Source organism: Mugil cephalus, chromosome 19, assembly GCF_022458985.1.
Source record: "Mugil cephalus isolate CIBA_MC_2020 chromosome 19, CIBA_Mcephalus_1.1, whole genome shotgun sequence".
In the NCBI taxonomy this organism is placed as follows: Eukaryota; Metazoa; Chordata; class Actinopteri; order Mugiliformes; family Mugilidae; genus Mugil; species Mugil cephalus.
Window position 1 is genome coordinate 6464592 of NC_061788.1, and position 16474 is coordinate 6481065.

At 42.4% G+C, this 16474-nt stretch overlaps 1 protein-coding gene across 5 annotated transcripts in view; it reads left to right on the forward strand.

The window, feature by feature from the left end:
- garnl3 (GTPase activating Rap/RanGAP domain like 3) overlaps nucleotides 1-16474 on the forward strand; it is a 79433-nt gene that overhangs the window by 29725 nt on the left and 33234 nt on the right. For all 5 annotated transcript variants that reach the window (XM_047569422.1, XM_047569425.1, XM_047569426.1 and 2 more), the window contains exons 3-5: nucleotides 12165-12239; nucleotides 13954-14053; nucleotides 15479-15597. In XM_047569422.1, the coding sequence (XP_047425378.1) occupies nucleotides 12165-12239; nucleotides 13954-14053; nucleotides 15479-15597 (294 nt within the window). The remainder of the gene's footprint in view (nucleotides 1-12164; nucleotides 12240-13953; nucleotides 14054-15478; nucleotides 15598-16474) is intronic.

Below are 16474 nucleotides of genomic sequence, written 5' to 3' on the forward strand. Positions count from 1 at the left end.
CCCACCTAGACCAGACCAGACAACTTCACCCCACAGCAATGACACTTCTGGATGGCAACAACTCCAAAAAAAAAACAAAAAACAAAACAAAACTAAACGAAAAATAAACAAAAACAGGAAGGACAGCACAAGGTCTGGCCTCCAAATTGCTAATAACATCCAATTGCTAATAACACCTGTGGTGTGTGTTACCAGACACCACAGGACACCCTCAAAAGACCCATGTCCATTCTCCACATAATCACGACTGATCTCGAGACACAAGGTGGTCATAATGTTATGCCTTATCGCTGTATCTTCTAGGCCTGTGTGACAAGGAAGCACTCCCCATATCAGCAGGTGGCAGGTGTCTTTATTCATCATTCAAAAGGGGAAAAATAAGAAGAGCTGCTATTAGCTAGGAGGCTAGGAACCGCTTTTTGGGCAGGAAGTTATTCGTTCCAGATGATCAAGTACTCGTGAAAAAAAAATTTGAATGTTAAGTTGATATGAAAATCAAAAATGTGTGCACAGGATAAGTCATTATTACGCGTTCACACGATGAATCTGCAGAAAGGCCAAGGCTACACCATTGCAGAGTCGGTCATTCCATTTAAAAACTGAAAAATAATAATGCGAGCACAACTTTTGATTTGCAGCCCGTCCGTTTGTAGGTTCATGATGCCAGCTTCCATTAAAAAACAAACAAAAAAAACCAAACACTTGTTGCTTTTTCACCATTATTCTGAACACAGTGTCACAACATATCCTCTGGGGAGCTTAAACATTAGCAGCAGTTGCCGTAGCAATTAACACATTTCGTCGTGAACAAGGGAAGTCCATCTAATGATGGCACTGAAAAGTAGCTCCTCATGAGCTCCCTGTGCAGCTGTCATCATTGGGGGACAGTGAACATCACGACAAAATATCCAATTATTTGCCATCCCTAGATCCGTGCTGCTGTCATGTAGAAACATTTTAGTTGCTTAATTTGCTTAATAAACCAAAGTTTAAGGAAAACCAATATTGTACTGGCTCTACAGGTCACCTGTTTCATGCACCAATGACTCCAGTCAACACATGCAAGGTTTCTGTTGTCCTTTGTGCCCTCACACTCAGAGACGTGCATTTTAAAGTGTTAACCAAGTGTTAATGCAGATGAGCAAAAAAAAAAAAAACCCCAAAAACCAACTTCATGGTGGCATCAAAACACCGACAAAAACTCCCACCATTCTTGTCACTTCATTCAGCGACGTCCCCGCACTCTGCTTCCAAATACTTGAGCACTAAAAAGCAGAAGTCGACAACAATTAGAAAGCGTGACAATGTTTTTCCCCATTGAATTGACTTGTCGTCATCCGAGGCCCAGAGATGAAGGCGGTTGGCGGTGAAGTGGGTGCTGGCTGTCTCCAAATCCACACAGGAAGGCGAGGAGGAGGAGGAGGAGGAGAAGGAGGAAGAGGAGGAGGAGGGGGGAAAAAAAAAATAAAAATAAAAAAAGGCAATGGAGGTGTTGAGAATAAAAACCCTCAGACGGACTTTCAAGTTGATTGTTTCTATGTGTGGGCACGCGGATTTGACTCGGCTCCGTGTGCCGCAGAGCACAGCGGTGAGACTTCTGTCGGAGCCGATGTGTGTGTTTGTGTTTGTTTGAGTGTGTGTCTGTTTGAGAGCCGCTGTGGTGAGAGGTTGGCTGTCAATCTTTCGCGGCAACTGGTGAGCAGACGGCTCCACTCCCACCTGCCTACCAGTGTTACTGTCACTGCCTCAGAGGCTTTTGACTGCACTGTCGCGTTGAATTTATTCCCACTCTCAGCGTGTGTGTGTGTGTGCGCGCGCGGCACTGTGTGCGACTGCATCTGTTTTTGTGTTTATTAGACGAACAAACGGCGAAAGCCTGCCACAGAAATGGGCTGGTCATCCAACGCAATACACTCTGTAACCCTTCCTGTAATATTTTCACCTTGGTGCAGAGGATGCTTTTCTTTTCTTTTGAATGCAGCACGTTTTTGTTGTTTCTTTCTTCTTCTACCTCCTTCTACTTCTTCCTTCTCCTCATTCCTTCTCCTACCTTCATCTACCTGCCTTCTTCTTCTTCTACCTTCTTCTTTTCTGTACCGATCGGTACATTCCTTATTGAAATTGAGGCGTGGACGTACATCATGAGGTTAACTACTTGTATCAACGTGGCGGCTACAGTGGGAGGTATTTATGCACAAACACCTGAAAATTAAAATGCAAACCGACAAAAACCTCCCAGAGGATGTGAGCTCGCCAGGGCACTTTGTTGCAGCGAAGATGTCTTTTTTTGTCTTTCTCGTCATGCTGTGTGTGTGGCATCTGTGTTTTCTCTTCTGTTGGAGATCACTTGTTGGTGTTTAACACTTTACTAAATAGTTTTCTTGATTTGTTGTCTCATTTTAACTACAGTTATGGTCAGTTTCAAACTACTTGCGTCCCTCATTGAAGCTGCCAGAGGCTTGTGACTTTATTATCCTGTTTTAGAAATGATTAGAATCTCCAAAACATCCTTATTCAGATTTATTAAACTCTCTGATTCTTGCGTCTCCATCTGCGCCCCACCCCCACCCCCCCATTTGCTCTGATTCATAACTAATTGTCTATTAAAGCAGCTGATGCATGGCGCTCTGTGATCCAAGGCTCCACTGCAGCATCTGCCCGCTCTTGAGGGCCCTTTAAGTGGCTGCACTCATCAGCGTGACTCCTGGGTGGGTCGATGGCCCGATGCCTTCAGTCCTAGTCATTAGATTAGTCATCGCCTGTGTAGCTGTAGTATATATGGCCAGGTATTGATGCCGGTGGTGTTTGTGTGGCTGGGTTTGTCCTAGCCGCAGGTAGCGTTATTGCTAATCAGTAGCAGTCAGAGGCGCACGGCCACAAAACAGTTATTATTTGACTTTGATTTCACCTCTAAGTTTTCTCTTCGCATGCAGCCGGTTGTTATTTCATGACCACGACAACGTCATGCATTATACATCATCATTTGCATTGCAGGAGCCCTCCACTGCATGAAAGAGCTTTCCACATGCATGCTGAGCAGCGATCAGCGGCTCAAAAATACCTGCGTGTTAGGATTATATTGTGTGCTCGCGAACTAAATTCATCCTTTATATGCCTAAGCATATTCTATATTTTCATTCATGTCAACAAATTCCACAAAAGGCCAAAACCAACAATGAAATGATCCAACCAACAAGAATAATCTGTGTACCCAAAGCATGTTTACCTTACTCCTTTGGTCCATTGTTGCCCCAAAAAAACACAATTATAACCACAATGGATGTCTGTGGCACAAAGGAATCAGGCTTTGACAGCGCAGCCACTATTTGTTAGTATGATCAGTTCATTTGGGATCTGGAGCACACTGTAATATAAACTGGTGAGGCACCTTATTAAGGGCTGCCTGGTCAGGATCTCATCTTCCCGGATCTATTGTTGCGTTTCTTGGGGGACTGGTTTGAGCTGGTTAATCTTGATCTTTTCATTGAATTTCTTGTGAGTGAGGAAAGAAAAAAAAAGAAATCCCAACATCAGCCAGGCTTTTGTGTCCAGGCTAGTTAAGCGTGAGTAAATCATGACTGTGAATGCCACACAAAGACAAACATCCTTTTGAAAAAGGTGGACAGCAGATTGGTTTTCTCTGATTTCATTTGCCGTATTTCACTTCCCTTCTGCAGCTGTAGTATTTTTACTCTGGACTGTCTGAGTCATCGGACAGTCCATGTGACACACTGGGGTATTTACGCCCTTGCACCTCTCATATTCTCTCGTGCATCAGTGCAACTTTGAATAATGACTCTCCTGAACTTCCACATCTCTCACTGTCTAGACTTTTAATAGCAACACGCAGACATTCACATTTGTTTCGCTGAACACCACGGATGTGTTACGGAGAAGCTGATGCTGCGTTTAGTTTTAGTTTAGAGCCATTCCTCTTCTGATGTGATGATTAAATGTTCCTGGTGGCAAAAGTCTTATTTGCACCAGATTAGTTTTACCTGGGGACCTCTGGTAATTTCTTATTATCATGGAGGTCGTCTGTGATCATAATTCTGTGCGAATCGTCCATGTCCGTGATTTGTAAAGTAAAATTACACCACAAATTTTCTACGACAATTCTCGTAACACTGAGGTCCTCTGATAAACTAATGCAAATCGACATCTCTGTGATTTAGGGGTGAAATTTTACTTTTGAGGTGAGTTTTTTTTTATGGTGAGTTTTTTTTCTGCCTCTTGTGCTATAATTCAAAGTTTGGACAGATGTTAGAGTGCAAAGTCAAGAACTATACTTCTAGTTGTTTGTTTAGACGGATGAAATAATTAAATCAGTCATTCATTGTGTTCATCTGCAAATGTGGAGCTGATTTAAATACCACCAGTTCGTTGGTATTTTTTTCTTTTCATTCCAGGATGAATGGTATCAAAAGTATATTTTTATCATCCTTTATAATTTGCAAAGTAATTAAAACTCTCTGTGAGATGGGAAGTAGCAGAGCCATAACAACAGAACTTAAATTTGAGTAAAACACAGAGTTTGTTTATCGCGTTTCAATGCACGAAATGAAACAATGAAAACATAGACGTAGGCTGTAATATCTGAACCACAGGACGTCTTCAGGTAAAACTAATCCCGTGCAAATAGGGTTTAAGACCTTACCGATGCTATGGCCTCCATCTGAGCTCATTTTAACGGATTTACTTTTATTTTTCGTTCACGTTACATGTTTGACGTGACGTGACATCTCTTTGAGGAAAAGCAGGCTTCCGTTTTACATGGAATGGTGGATGGAATAACTTACTAGCTAAGGTTGTGAATACCACAAGAAGAAGAAGAAGAAGAAGAAGAAGAAGAAGAAGTGGGCGCGTTCTTGTGAACACTGCAAACACGACCCCCATTTGAAGGCAGGCTTTATTGCAAGTCTACCGTCTTCTTTTTTTTTTTTTCCTCCCCCGCCCTTTTTCATATCTCCTTTCAGACTGTGCACCTGCCTCTCTTCCGTTCCTTCCCCCTACCATTCCTCTCCTTCCCTGCTGCCGAGGCCTCCGAGTTCTCCGCCTTCCTGGAGGACTGTGAGTGCGCATGAACGGGCCCGCTGATGAGATCAATTATCTATCAGCCGTCACAAAAGTATTGATTTAATACGCCGACGCGCACACGCAAACACGTATCCCTCTGTCTTTGCGCCACGGCGCTCCTTTGTCCCGTGGGCCTTGGGGAAATCAGAGGTTGTATGAGAACTCGATTGTGTTTGTGAAATGTTCGGGTTGTGCTCTAAAATGGAAGCTGTTTAAGTGTGCGCGCCGGAGAGAGCGGGCTCCGTCTTTAAAGCCGGAAAGCAGTGCCCTTTTCCCATAAGGTTACGCTTCGTGGAGATGGCTATTATTCTTTTATCATTCGTTTTTTTTGTTGTCATTATACATCGCTCTTTGCCTCTCTTCCCCCGTTGGCCTCATCCTTCATTCTGTCCCTCTATCTTTATATATTTGGTGCCCCTTTTCTTTTCTTTCTTTTTTTACTCCCAGCCCTCCACTATTTCTCCCAAGCAGTGCCGAGGTGTTTTATGGGTTGTTTGTTAAAGCGTAGAAGCATAACGGACCCCCCCCCACCTCCACTCTCTCCCCTTCTCCCCTGTTGCCTCTCGTCTGCCTCCCCCGGTCCAGGGGGAATCGTTGGAGTGCAGCTTTTCCTTCTTTGCCACTCTTCTGTTGCATGATTTAGAAGCAATGGCTGCGTAATGCATGCGTGTGTGTTTGCGCCGACACACACACACACACACACACACACACACACACACACACACACACACACAGACTCCCCAGAGTGCTTAATCTCGCCTTTCTCCTGACATTTTCCATTCTTTCACCCCAAAACAGCAGAGAGCCTATTCACACACTGCAGCACAAGCACTTACCTAAACGCACGTTTAACACTGAATGTTTCTTTTTCTTTTTTTTTTAATCCCCTCGCGTGCAGCCACACACACGTTGCACCTGGGAGGCGGTGCATGGCTCCGTCTGGACGCTGCGTTGGTTTCCCCTCCATTATCTTGCGATTGGACAGTTAATGTTGCAGGAGGGAAGAGAAATGGAGGCCTACAGCGTCGACATTTACTTTCCATTTTCCGCGCGCGAACGCAGATTTTGACAGAACAGCGAAGCTCAAACACGGGCGCGTACCACCACACCAGGAAAATCTGTTTCGTTTCCAGCCCTGTTAATATGAAAGGTGAGAGTGTAGTATTTTCTGCAGCCCCTTCTAAAACGTCGCCAATTACTGCGCAGGAACCTCTGTGTTGTTTATCAGAGCTTCACACCTGCAGTAAACCTCCTTGGCTCCTTCCTATACGCTGGATTTTATTATCTCATTACGTGCCACATACCCAAGGGTGTAAATGCAGCCAGTGCTTTACTTGCTGGCACATAAAGGTCTGGGAGCAATCAGTGTTATATTGATGGGAATATTTCTTTTAATTTAGTTGCTTTTCATTGACGTCATTGATTTGATTGAGAGATTTTTTTTATTTTTTTCTCAGTCGATCACGAAGTGAATATCCTGAACACGCACACTACGGTTCTTAGATCCTCATTTTCCTTCATTGCAGTCACCGTGCAGAACGTGTTCCTCCCTCCTTCTTACCGTTTCATGTGAAAGGGGAACAGTTTTCTGCATAACCTCACACGACTGCAGGTGGTGCCTTCAGTCGTACGTGGATCTGCTGAGTCACCAGATAAACCCCCCTGTGTGTTTTTCCTCTCTGAAATTGCTGCAAGGTTAACCGTTTGATTTTTCCGCCAGCCGTGCTCCTCACTCCTCTGTCAGAAAAACTCTCGCTAGCAGACTGTAGCTCGCCGGCCCTTGATTTACTTGCACCTGCACACAGATCACACACGATGGTCTACTGTCATTACTCTCAATAAAATGAAACTCATTGTAGCAGTTGCCAGTTTTGTTTTTTTGTTTTTTTTTATTGTGAGCAACGTCTGAGAGCTAGCCGGCCAGTCCACTGAGCAGGCGGCATCACGGTAGCACAATTAACGCAATTCATCACAATCAGAGTCTCCAGTAGCCCAAAGCTAGGAGGTGGAAGCCGTGTTTGCATGGCTATAAATATAAATTTGAATGAGTAAGTAAGTACACCTTTAACAAATTTATGTTGTGGCTTATTCAGGAATGTGTCACCGATTTTCAGCTAAGCTAAACTAAGCTAAGCTAATGTAATCCTTTATGTATCCCACATCGGGAAAATGCAGCGTTGCTGCAGCAGACAGTTTAATGATGAAGGATGAAGGAGATGAAAAAGCAAACATGAGTCCAAAAAAATAGAAAATTAAATAAGTAGAAGCAGAAGTTTAAAGAATTAAACTAAAACAACAACTAAACATAGATGAGGGTATGTCAAACCAACATCAGATAATTTCATACATTTTCCATTTATAGATCAATGTGGCTACTGTGTGCAGTTAGAGGAATTGTAACATAATTATCCTCATTACATTCGTATTTTACCTTCCTAAGTCAGGGGTCTTCAATGTTTTTCAGGCCAAGGACCCCAAACTGATGAGAGATCAAGTAGGGATCCCCTACCTACTACATACATGTTCTAAATTAAACTCGGCCTAGTGCTATTTATAAATATACGTTATTATCATCATTTTGCATTCAAATTTAAGATATTCAAATAATACACAGATTCAACTATTCATTTACACATATATATTTACAGATATGAAATTAAGAGATAAAGAAAATAAAACAAAGCAAGCAGCACTGTTGGCTCAGCAGCGACAGGGGCAGGGCCTAATGTGAACAGTAGATTGACAGGTGGCAGCTCGAGTGATGCTGTGATAATGTGTATTTATGCCCCCCCCCCCCCCCCCCCCCCCCCCCACCCATACAGTACCTTCACGGACCCCCTGTTGAAGACCTGTGATCTAAGTAGTTATTTTCATCTGACAAGTCCTCATGAAATCTAAGACAACGTATGTTTTCATAAACGTATGTCACCAGCACCCAGAAAGGACCAAATGGTAATTTTGTCGGTGTTATGATAACTACAGATGGTGGCGGTGTCTGCTCATCCCAGTGGACCGGGCTTGATTTTTCAAGTTGGGGTTGGTGGTCTCCTTCCCTCTGCCTTAACAGGAAACATGGAAATGTGTGTAAACAAATGGTGTTCTGCCAGCTCTCTCTCAAGGACATTTTGAGGATTAGACTGATCAGTATGTGGGTTTGAAAGAAGGAAAGCGCTTGATGCGCCATCTGAAGGGCATTAGAAGCTAGTTGTGTTTTGGTTTTTAGTGTGCCTCTTGTGCTGCACATTGTTGAGAGTGATTTGTCTGATTTTTAAAAGACGCACTTGGCTGATGACATGTGAAACATTGTCCTAACTATATGTACAGATAATAGTGATCCAGTATGTGAGAGTGTCTTGTCTGCAGGAAATGTGTGGCAAGACCTGAAGATTAACAACAAATTATTCACATGTCACAATTCGAATGCCTCTCTCTGACCCCACTAAATCCAGTAAAGCTGAGTTGAAAATTTTCCTTTATGATCTTTGCACCAAGCCCCCAGATGCAGTATTGCGTATCAGATTTAATTTAACATGAACAATAAAGTCAGCGTGACAGTTATTAATGATTTTACTGAGGACGTGAAGTTCTGGCCTTTTATCCTCCCTCACCCACAGGAATGCTGTGAATGGACTTCTACCCTCCGTCTCCCTCTCTCTCTCCATGATAAGTGCTCTATCACCACTCTTCCTCATCCTTTAACCGTCCAACATGATCAAGTGATCGGCTGAAGTGGAGCTCACGGCCCAAACTGATAAAACGCTGTGCACAGGCTTGGTCAGCTGTTCAGAATAGGCCATAACCGCCTGCGTCAGGAAAAACCATTCATTAGATTAGCTTTTTTTGGTGCAAAGATAACTTGGTAACAAGCTCACAATTCAGTTTAAATGAACGTTTTTCAGTGTTAAGCTATTCAAATAATACATAGGTTCAAATATTCAGCTTGAAATTGTGGTTCGATAATGATTTAAGATGAATTACTAAAATTGATAGAATTCATCAGTCTCCAGTCCGTCATTCATTTTAACTGTTAATGATACAGAAAATGTATCGTACTGTATCTTACAGGTTCAACACTACTTTCCGCATCATTGCGCACCCTCTGACAAATTTGTGATTCCTACTTCTGTCAGATGCCGCAAAACTTTATGTCAGCTTCCATTAACCGCACATGAACTTCAAATTTTTGTTGCCAACTCAGCTGCTCCGACTTTTGACAACATCTATGTAGCGATGTATCCTCCAAAAGGCTAAAGCTAGCTTCACTAGCTGTCTTCCCTGGTGCTAATTGCTCTTGAGGACCAATCGCCTTTGAGTATTTCTATAAAAATATATTAATATATAAATATCTTTTCCTGTCCTGGTTTTACTGCAGTTTTCCTCTGTTGTTTCATATTTCGAAGTTGTCTTGTTGTTATACTTTTTGTTTTCCCTCAAGTTTCCTTTATCACCTGTGTTCAGTCTGAGTCGCCCTTTTTGAATTTATAGTTCAGCGTCTTCTCCTTTCAGTTGTCTGTGTTCTTCTAGACGTGCTTTCTAGTTATTTCAGTCTGTTTCTTTTAGTTTTTTTGGAGGGATATTTGTATCTTAAGGTTCGACTCCTCAGCCTGCTCCTGGTCATTTTGAATGAACTTCATGTTAATGAAGCTCGGTTTCTGTTCTTTGAATCTTGCCTCCCTCTATTGTTCATAAAATTCTTCCCTATTTTGACCTTTAACATATTCTGCTGTTACGTTATAACATGACAGACCTGGTTCACGTCTCTGTATCTACAAGATGGTCGGACAAAGCAGGATGTTTGAAGCCGGTCTCTGAAATGGATGAAATGGAGAGAAGAGAAAACAATCAGCAGATTAATTTTCCATCTTCACTTCGTCTCATTCAGGAACTTGCCTCCTCTCTTTTTTTGGCTTTTCTGGACCATTTCGTTCCATCTGGCCATATTTCAGCCCTTATATATATTTTTAAAACACACCGGCAGAGCAGAGGCCTCTGTCGGTGAAATAGAGTGGCAGTCAAGAGGGTCAAAGAGCGAAGGGCAGAAATGCAGAAATAAATAAAAAAATAAATAAAAAATGCAGCAAGGGAGGAGAGACTCCCTGTTGCCTGGTAACACAACACGATTCAGTGAGAGGCTGTTGGGGGGCTTTAGAAGGAAATGGGGACGTGAAGAGGATTAGGTTGAGGAGGGGTTTGCAGATATCCACAAGGACAAAGAGAAGATGGTGAACAGCAGCAACAGTGACCCACTGAACATTTGGAGTTTCTACTATTGAGTAATGCCTTAAATGCCTTCTATGCCTTAATCTTAATTCTGGACATTTATACAGAACTCAAACTAGTAAAATGAAGAGAAGCGTTAAATGCAGCTCGGAAATTCTTAGTTTAGTTTCATGTAAGCTAGCCTTTGCAACCAACCAATCAACATGTTGTGTCCAAACCAGACACATTAATATGAATATGTGCTTTGAGAACGCAGTAACCAATGGTCAAACACAAGGCATCTATGGGATACTGAAAACAAAATAAATAACGCCATGCACTACGAGCAGCAAAAGTAAGAAAATGGCTAAAAACTACCAGCTACATTCTTGCTGAGGGCTCATTAATAATTCATAAATAATAGTTCATTCAAAAATGAAAATTGAATGCATCACCAGACCATTTGAACACTGGAAAAGACCAGCCCATCTTCCATTTGTAACACTCCATGTTCATCACAAGCTTATGGTTCCAGTTTTTTCCTACGTATGACAAAATGTATGTTCATTAGGTTAGCTTTTTTTTTTTTTTTTTGTGCAAAGCTAACTTGGTAACAAACTCATAATTCAGGTTAAATGATCTCCTGCCTTATTTTAGTGAGTTAGCCGGTTGATTTTGTAATTGGCACCAAGCACAAAGTGCAGCCGAAGCTTGAAATTGTAGTTGGATAATGACTTAAGATGAGAAGTTAAGGAATTACTTATATTAGTAGAATTCATCATGCGGCTAACATGAGCGTCTTGTCTAAACTTTCCAATAGAAGCTTTCAGTCTGTGCGGTAGGGGTGGGCAAATACACGATACGATACGTATCACGATACTTGAGTCACGATACTTGAGTCACGATACGATACATTATTGCAATATTATGATATTGCGATATGTTGTAATATTCTACGTAGTTCACTGAGAAATTTTAAATGCAGCTTGTAATACACGTTGCATATATGTACAGCAGATGATAGTAATAATTCATTGGACAAATTGAGTCAAAAACTAATATTAATCCAATGATCTATTTTCAATTTATTGCACTTGTACAGAAAAGTAGTCTTTTTCTTTTAAAATCGATATTAAGACATAGAAAATCTATATTGTATCGGAAGAAAAAATATTGCGATATATTGCCGTTTCGCTATTTTTTCCCACCCCTACTGTTGCAGTACCAGTGTTGCCGACCACTACCAGCTAAAGCTAAGCCTAAAATGACTTTTGTGCCTCTGCATAAGAAATGGAGCAAGAAGTGCACGAGTTTACACGCGGTGCTCACCTAAATGTCACGTAACTCCCAGCGAGACGGCGAATAAGCGTCGAGTATTTCCTAAAACATCGAACCATTTCTGCAAGTTGTATGTCATTAGACAGGATACATTGTGTTCTCGTCCTCTGCCCTCTTTCGTCTCACTCAGTCTCTTACACTACCATTAACTGTCCCATTTTTGCTCTCATAATGTCTCCACTCCAGAGCTGTAGTAAAGAGAGGTGAGTCAGCGAGAGACGGGTAATTGGGCCGATAAGTACAGGGTCTCAGATGAAAATGAGGTAAATGTGGGAAGAAGAAGAAAAAAAAATTAAAACATGTTTTTACAGCAAAGGACTGGTCGCAGAGACTTATCGATGTCCGTAGCGGCGTTGGCGATGTAGATGAACGGGGGGACGCTAGCATGCTGTTGTTGTCACATGGAGGTGATGTGTCTGCAGTGGTTCCTCTTCTCTTTTGTCTGCGAGCGCTGTATGACCTCTTACTGTCTGCCACGAGTCATGGTTTGTCAGGTGTCTAATTTTAAACATGTCTGCCTCTCTCTGTCTCTCTCTCCATGTCCCTCTCAGCTGATCTCCAGTGACGCAGATGGGGCCATTCAGAGGGCAGGGCGCTTCAGGGTGGAGAATGGCTCATCGGATGAGGTACGTAAACTGTAATACACATTTGTGCGCAAAATGAGCCCCAGCTATCCACTTGCCCTCCCGCCCCCCAGGGTTGCTTACTAATCGCAACAAATGATGGGCAGCCATCAACAGCTACAGGTAGTAAATGATGCATAGGTATTTTTAAGACGTTTGACGTAGCGCAGAATTAGACAAAAAAATATACAAAAAAATAACAGCACTCTAATATATATAGCAGAAAATAGAAATATAAGGACATTCTGTATGTACAGTGTGGATGTAGGAATGAAAATTGCTAAAAAATGGTAATGTAATTGCTAGCAGTGAGGCAGTTTGTGCAAGATAAGGCAGTGGAAAAAGCAGATTATTGTGCAAAAAGAATCTCTGATTAAAAAAAAAAGAGTCTCAAAACAAGTCTCAGGTGCAAGTTATTGTTCTTGTGTTGCCCATCTTGCCTGATGGCAGCTGGGATGAAGAACCGTCGGTAGCATTCCTTCTTGCAGCATAGGTCTTCAACAGGGTGTGAGATATTGCAGGGGGTTCACAAAACCTTTGGTTGATTAGACGGTTTTCATATTTTTTTTTCCATTTTTCCCCACAAATTTAAATTTCCTTGAATACACATTAACATGAATCCGACAAATATTTTATAAATGGAGGCAGAAGACGTTGTCTTTCAGTCAGCACTTCACTCATTCAGGATACAGGAGCTGTCTCAACAGCACTAGCCGAGACCTGTCAATCTAAGCCTCCTGTACACAGTAGGCCCCGCCCCCATCGCTGCCAAGCCAATCAAAAGGCTGCACATTACACGCTGACCCTTAGCCTGGCTTATTTGCTTTCTTGACAGGAAGTAGTTGAGGAAGCTGATGCCACTATTGGTCCTGCATTAAATATGAAGCTTTGATGATCGGCTTAGCTTAGCGTAAAGACTGGAAGCAGGGCCAAACTGCTAGCCTGGCTCCGTGCTATGGTACAAAATAAGCCTGCTAGCATCTCTAAACTCCCCAATGATCACTTTATATTAAGGCGGTATAGATTTTCTCTCTGCCGTGACAAATTGCTTCTTGAATTGGTTCGCAACCTCAAGACTGTGACCCACCCAATACGTCACAGGACACATTAGAATCAGGACGATTAATGGAGAACAAAATTAAGAAAAAAAAAACAAAAAACATGCCCGCTAGATAAATTTCATTGCTTTTTCAGTGTTTAATGCAAGTACTTACTTTTTGTGGTTTCTAAAATTACCTTTTTATTTTTTTTACATTAAAAATGGTTTAAGCTTCTCAGCTGTCTGTAAATGAAAGTTACACACATGCTATATGTGCTTGTTAGACGATGATATTGCCCTTGACGTCTCTGTACACAATCAGCTGTTTACCTCGGAGCTCTCCAAAGATATCGTACTACAACATTATATATATATATATACACTTTACAACTGAAACTTTCCAGCATGTGTTGATCATCTTTGCTCTACAGTCAGTTTGCCAGCGTCTTAATGTGATTTTCTAAATGAGAGTCTACGTCGTCGCTCTTCATAGGGTGACAGTCAGACTGCAGCTCGCCGCTTCATGATTTCTTGCCCTGCATTGTAATCTGTACGGCCGCATTGTGTAACAGCTCTCCACAGAGAAGACCGCTGTGACACAAGCTGTGACCATCATGATGATAATGTGCCATGCATGTGTGTGTGTGTGTCTGTGTGTTTTGTGCGCGTGACAAACAGACTTCGGTTTACACTCCGGGAACCTGGAGGAGAACCGATGTCCATCTGGAGAATCCAGAGTACCACACCAGATGGTTCTTTAAGTACTTCCTGGGAAAAGGTCAGTGCTGCTCTGCTGTACTGTTTTTTTTTGTTTTAAAAAAGTTAGTGTAAGATAGATGGAGAAATACCGATATAGGCAAAGTTTGTGAGCTGGCTTTCAGACGCTGCGGAAATAAAACATCTTCCGAATGTCTTCCCTGGCCTGAAAGATGCTTTTATCTCATAAAGTCAGCCTTGTCCTCACGCTGCACCGCCAAAACCTGTTAGCATCTGGCCACATCCCCGCTGAGAGTCTCGGCTAACCTCTTATCTCTTACACCACCCAGGGAGAAAGGCCGTGCAGGACATTGAGTCTCAATGGACAGAAATCTCCACAAGATAACAAAAATTAAGATTGGGCTTCTGAGATGAGCCTGGCACCGCGCGGCAAACTATGAGCAAAAGAGATTGTTAAATAGACATTAGAACCAGTCACCTTCTCTGACCCCCTCTCATTTCAGCACCCTCATTAACACTCCGCCTGTTCTCAGACTCGCAGTGTAGGTGGTGATGTAAGACGTGCAGCAAAAAGATCATTGTGTGGGTTTCTCGAAAAAGGCAGGAATGTCACGAGCTGAAAGGTTTAGGACCGAGCCCGAGATGGATGCTTGTGAGGGAAAGTGGGACACGAGAAAGGGCCGCCGTGGAGAAAGAGAAATCCCCTCTCTGCTCCAGCCGGGGTCTAATCACGATATGGCGCGGGGCAGTTTATAAAGAGCCACGTCTCGAAAGTTGGCTCGACCCGTTTGGACGGCGGCTGGGCCATCTGTGTCTCGCAGCCTGAGATGAGCTGACTGCATCGCACAACACAACGCGTTAGGAAGTCGAGGCCAGGTATTCTAGCGCTTCCCGTCTGATGAAGTGAATTCAGTCCTCGATTTATTAATGATTAGGCTAAGAATGAAAAAGAAAAAGTCCCCATTTCTTTTAAATGTGCTGGTAATTCTTGATAGTGGATAGTGGAGTGCGAGGCTCAAGCTGTCTAAACCAATAAGCACATAACTGCAAGACAGCCCCGCTTACCCAGAGCATTAAAACGGGGCTAATGAAGAATGAGCGGAGCTGAAATCCAAACAGAAAGCGAAATTGTCGAATAATAACAATGTTAGGGTGGGGGGCAGCACTGAAGAGGACAAAGGCGGAGGCAGCAGAGATCCTGCGTCTAATTGGGTTTGGTGGTCTGTTCAGCGTTTGCATCCTTCTGAGGATGTTGCCCTGTCAACCGAAGAGGCAGAGGCATGAATGTGTGACTCCGCCGGTGCCGTCAGGAGATTTTTGTATCAGGGGAGGGATGAATGGAAGGGAAAAAAGGAAAAATAATGAAAGGAAGACGAGGACGGGGGATGAATTGGTGAAGATGGTAGACAGCAGGGCGATGATTACATGGGGAAGGAAAACAGATGCTAAGAATGTTTATGTGTGTATTTGTCTTTGCTGCCCTCAGTCCACCAGAACTACGTGGGTACGGATGCAGAGAAGAACCCCTTCTACCTGTCGGTCGTCCTCTCGGACCAGAACAACCAGCGGGTTCCTCAGTACAGAGCCATCCTGTGGAGAAAGACGGTGAGCTGGACGGTGTGAAGGGTTACTCTGGGAAATAAAAGCAGCAACAAAACAGAGCAAGCTAAAAATCAAGACTTTACTTAAACGTACCTGTGGGGTTTCTGACCACTGGGAGCGCTATCGAGCAGTTGTTTTCAGAGATGTATATTAGAGAGAGTCTGGCCAACTCAAGTCATGGGCGCCATGTTTGATACCTTGGAGGGATGATTCTACAGTGTAACCCTATGGGGTAGATTATTATTTCCACATTAACCGCCTATAAATGTTATTGCCAATGTCTGTCAATACGTAAAAGGCCCTCACTTAAATATCCTAGCGTCTACTTACTTTAAATTTCTTAAATGAGCCTGTAAAATGCTTTGTAGCCCAATCTCCTCATCAGTCATGGAGCTGTGTTTACCTTCTCCTTTGTCTCTCGTGTTCATCTATCGCCATTTAAAGGTTGGAATTACTCAGAAAAGTTATAAATACTCAGAAATAGTGAAAATTAAACTAGTCTTACTGTTATTTAGTATATATATATATATATATATATATATTATAGCATTAGCATGCTAGTCATAATAACTTAGTAGTAACTGAGGTAAAGTTACGTGTCAATTAAATTTGTCTGTCTATGTGGACATAAATTACATGCACACATGGGTTTTACAGTATATATGACGCTAGCTGCTATTTTTCTAAGCCTCTAGACAACTAGTTAGCATAAGGCTTGGTTAACTTCAAACTTCATTGATGTGTAAAGTGGTGTTTGGCGTTTTTGAGATCAAGGTTCACATGATTGATGGTATGACTTTTTTTTCTTTTATAAAATCTTAACAAACATCAAAGACAGACATTGATATTTACCTCACGTTATAGAGAGAAATCAGATGAT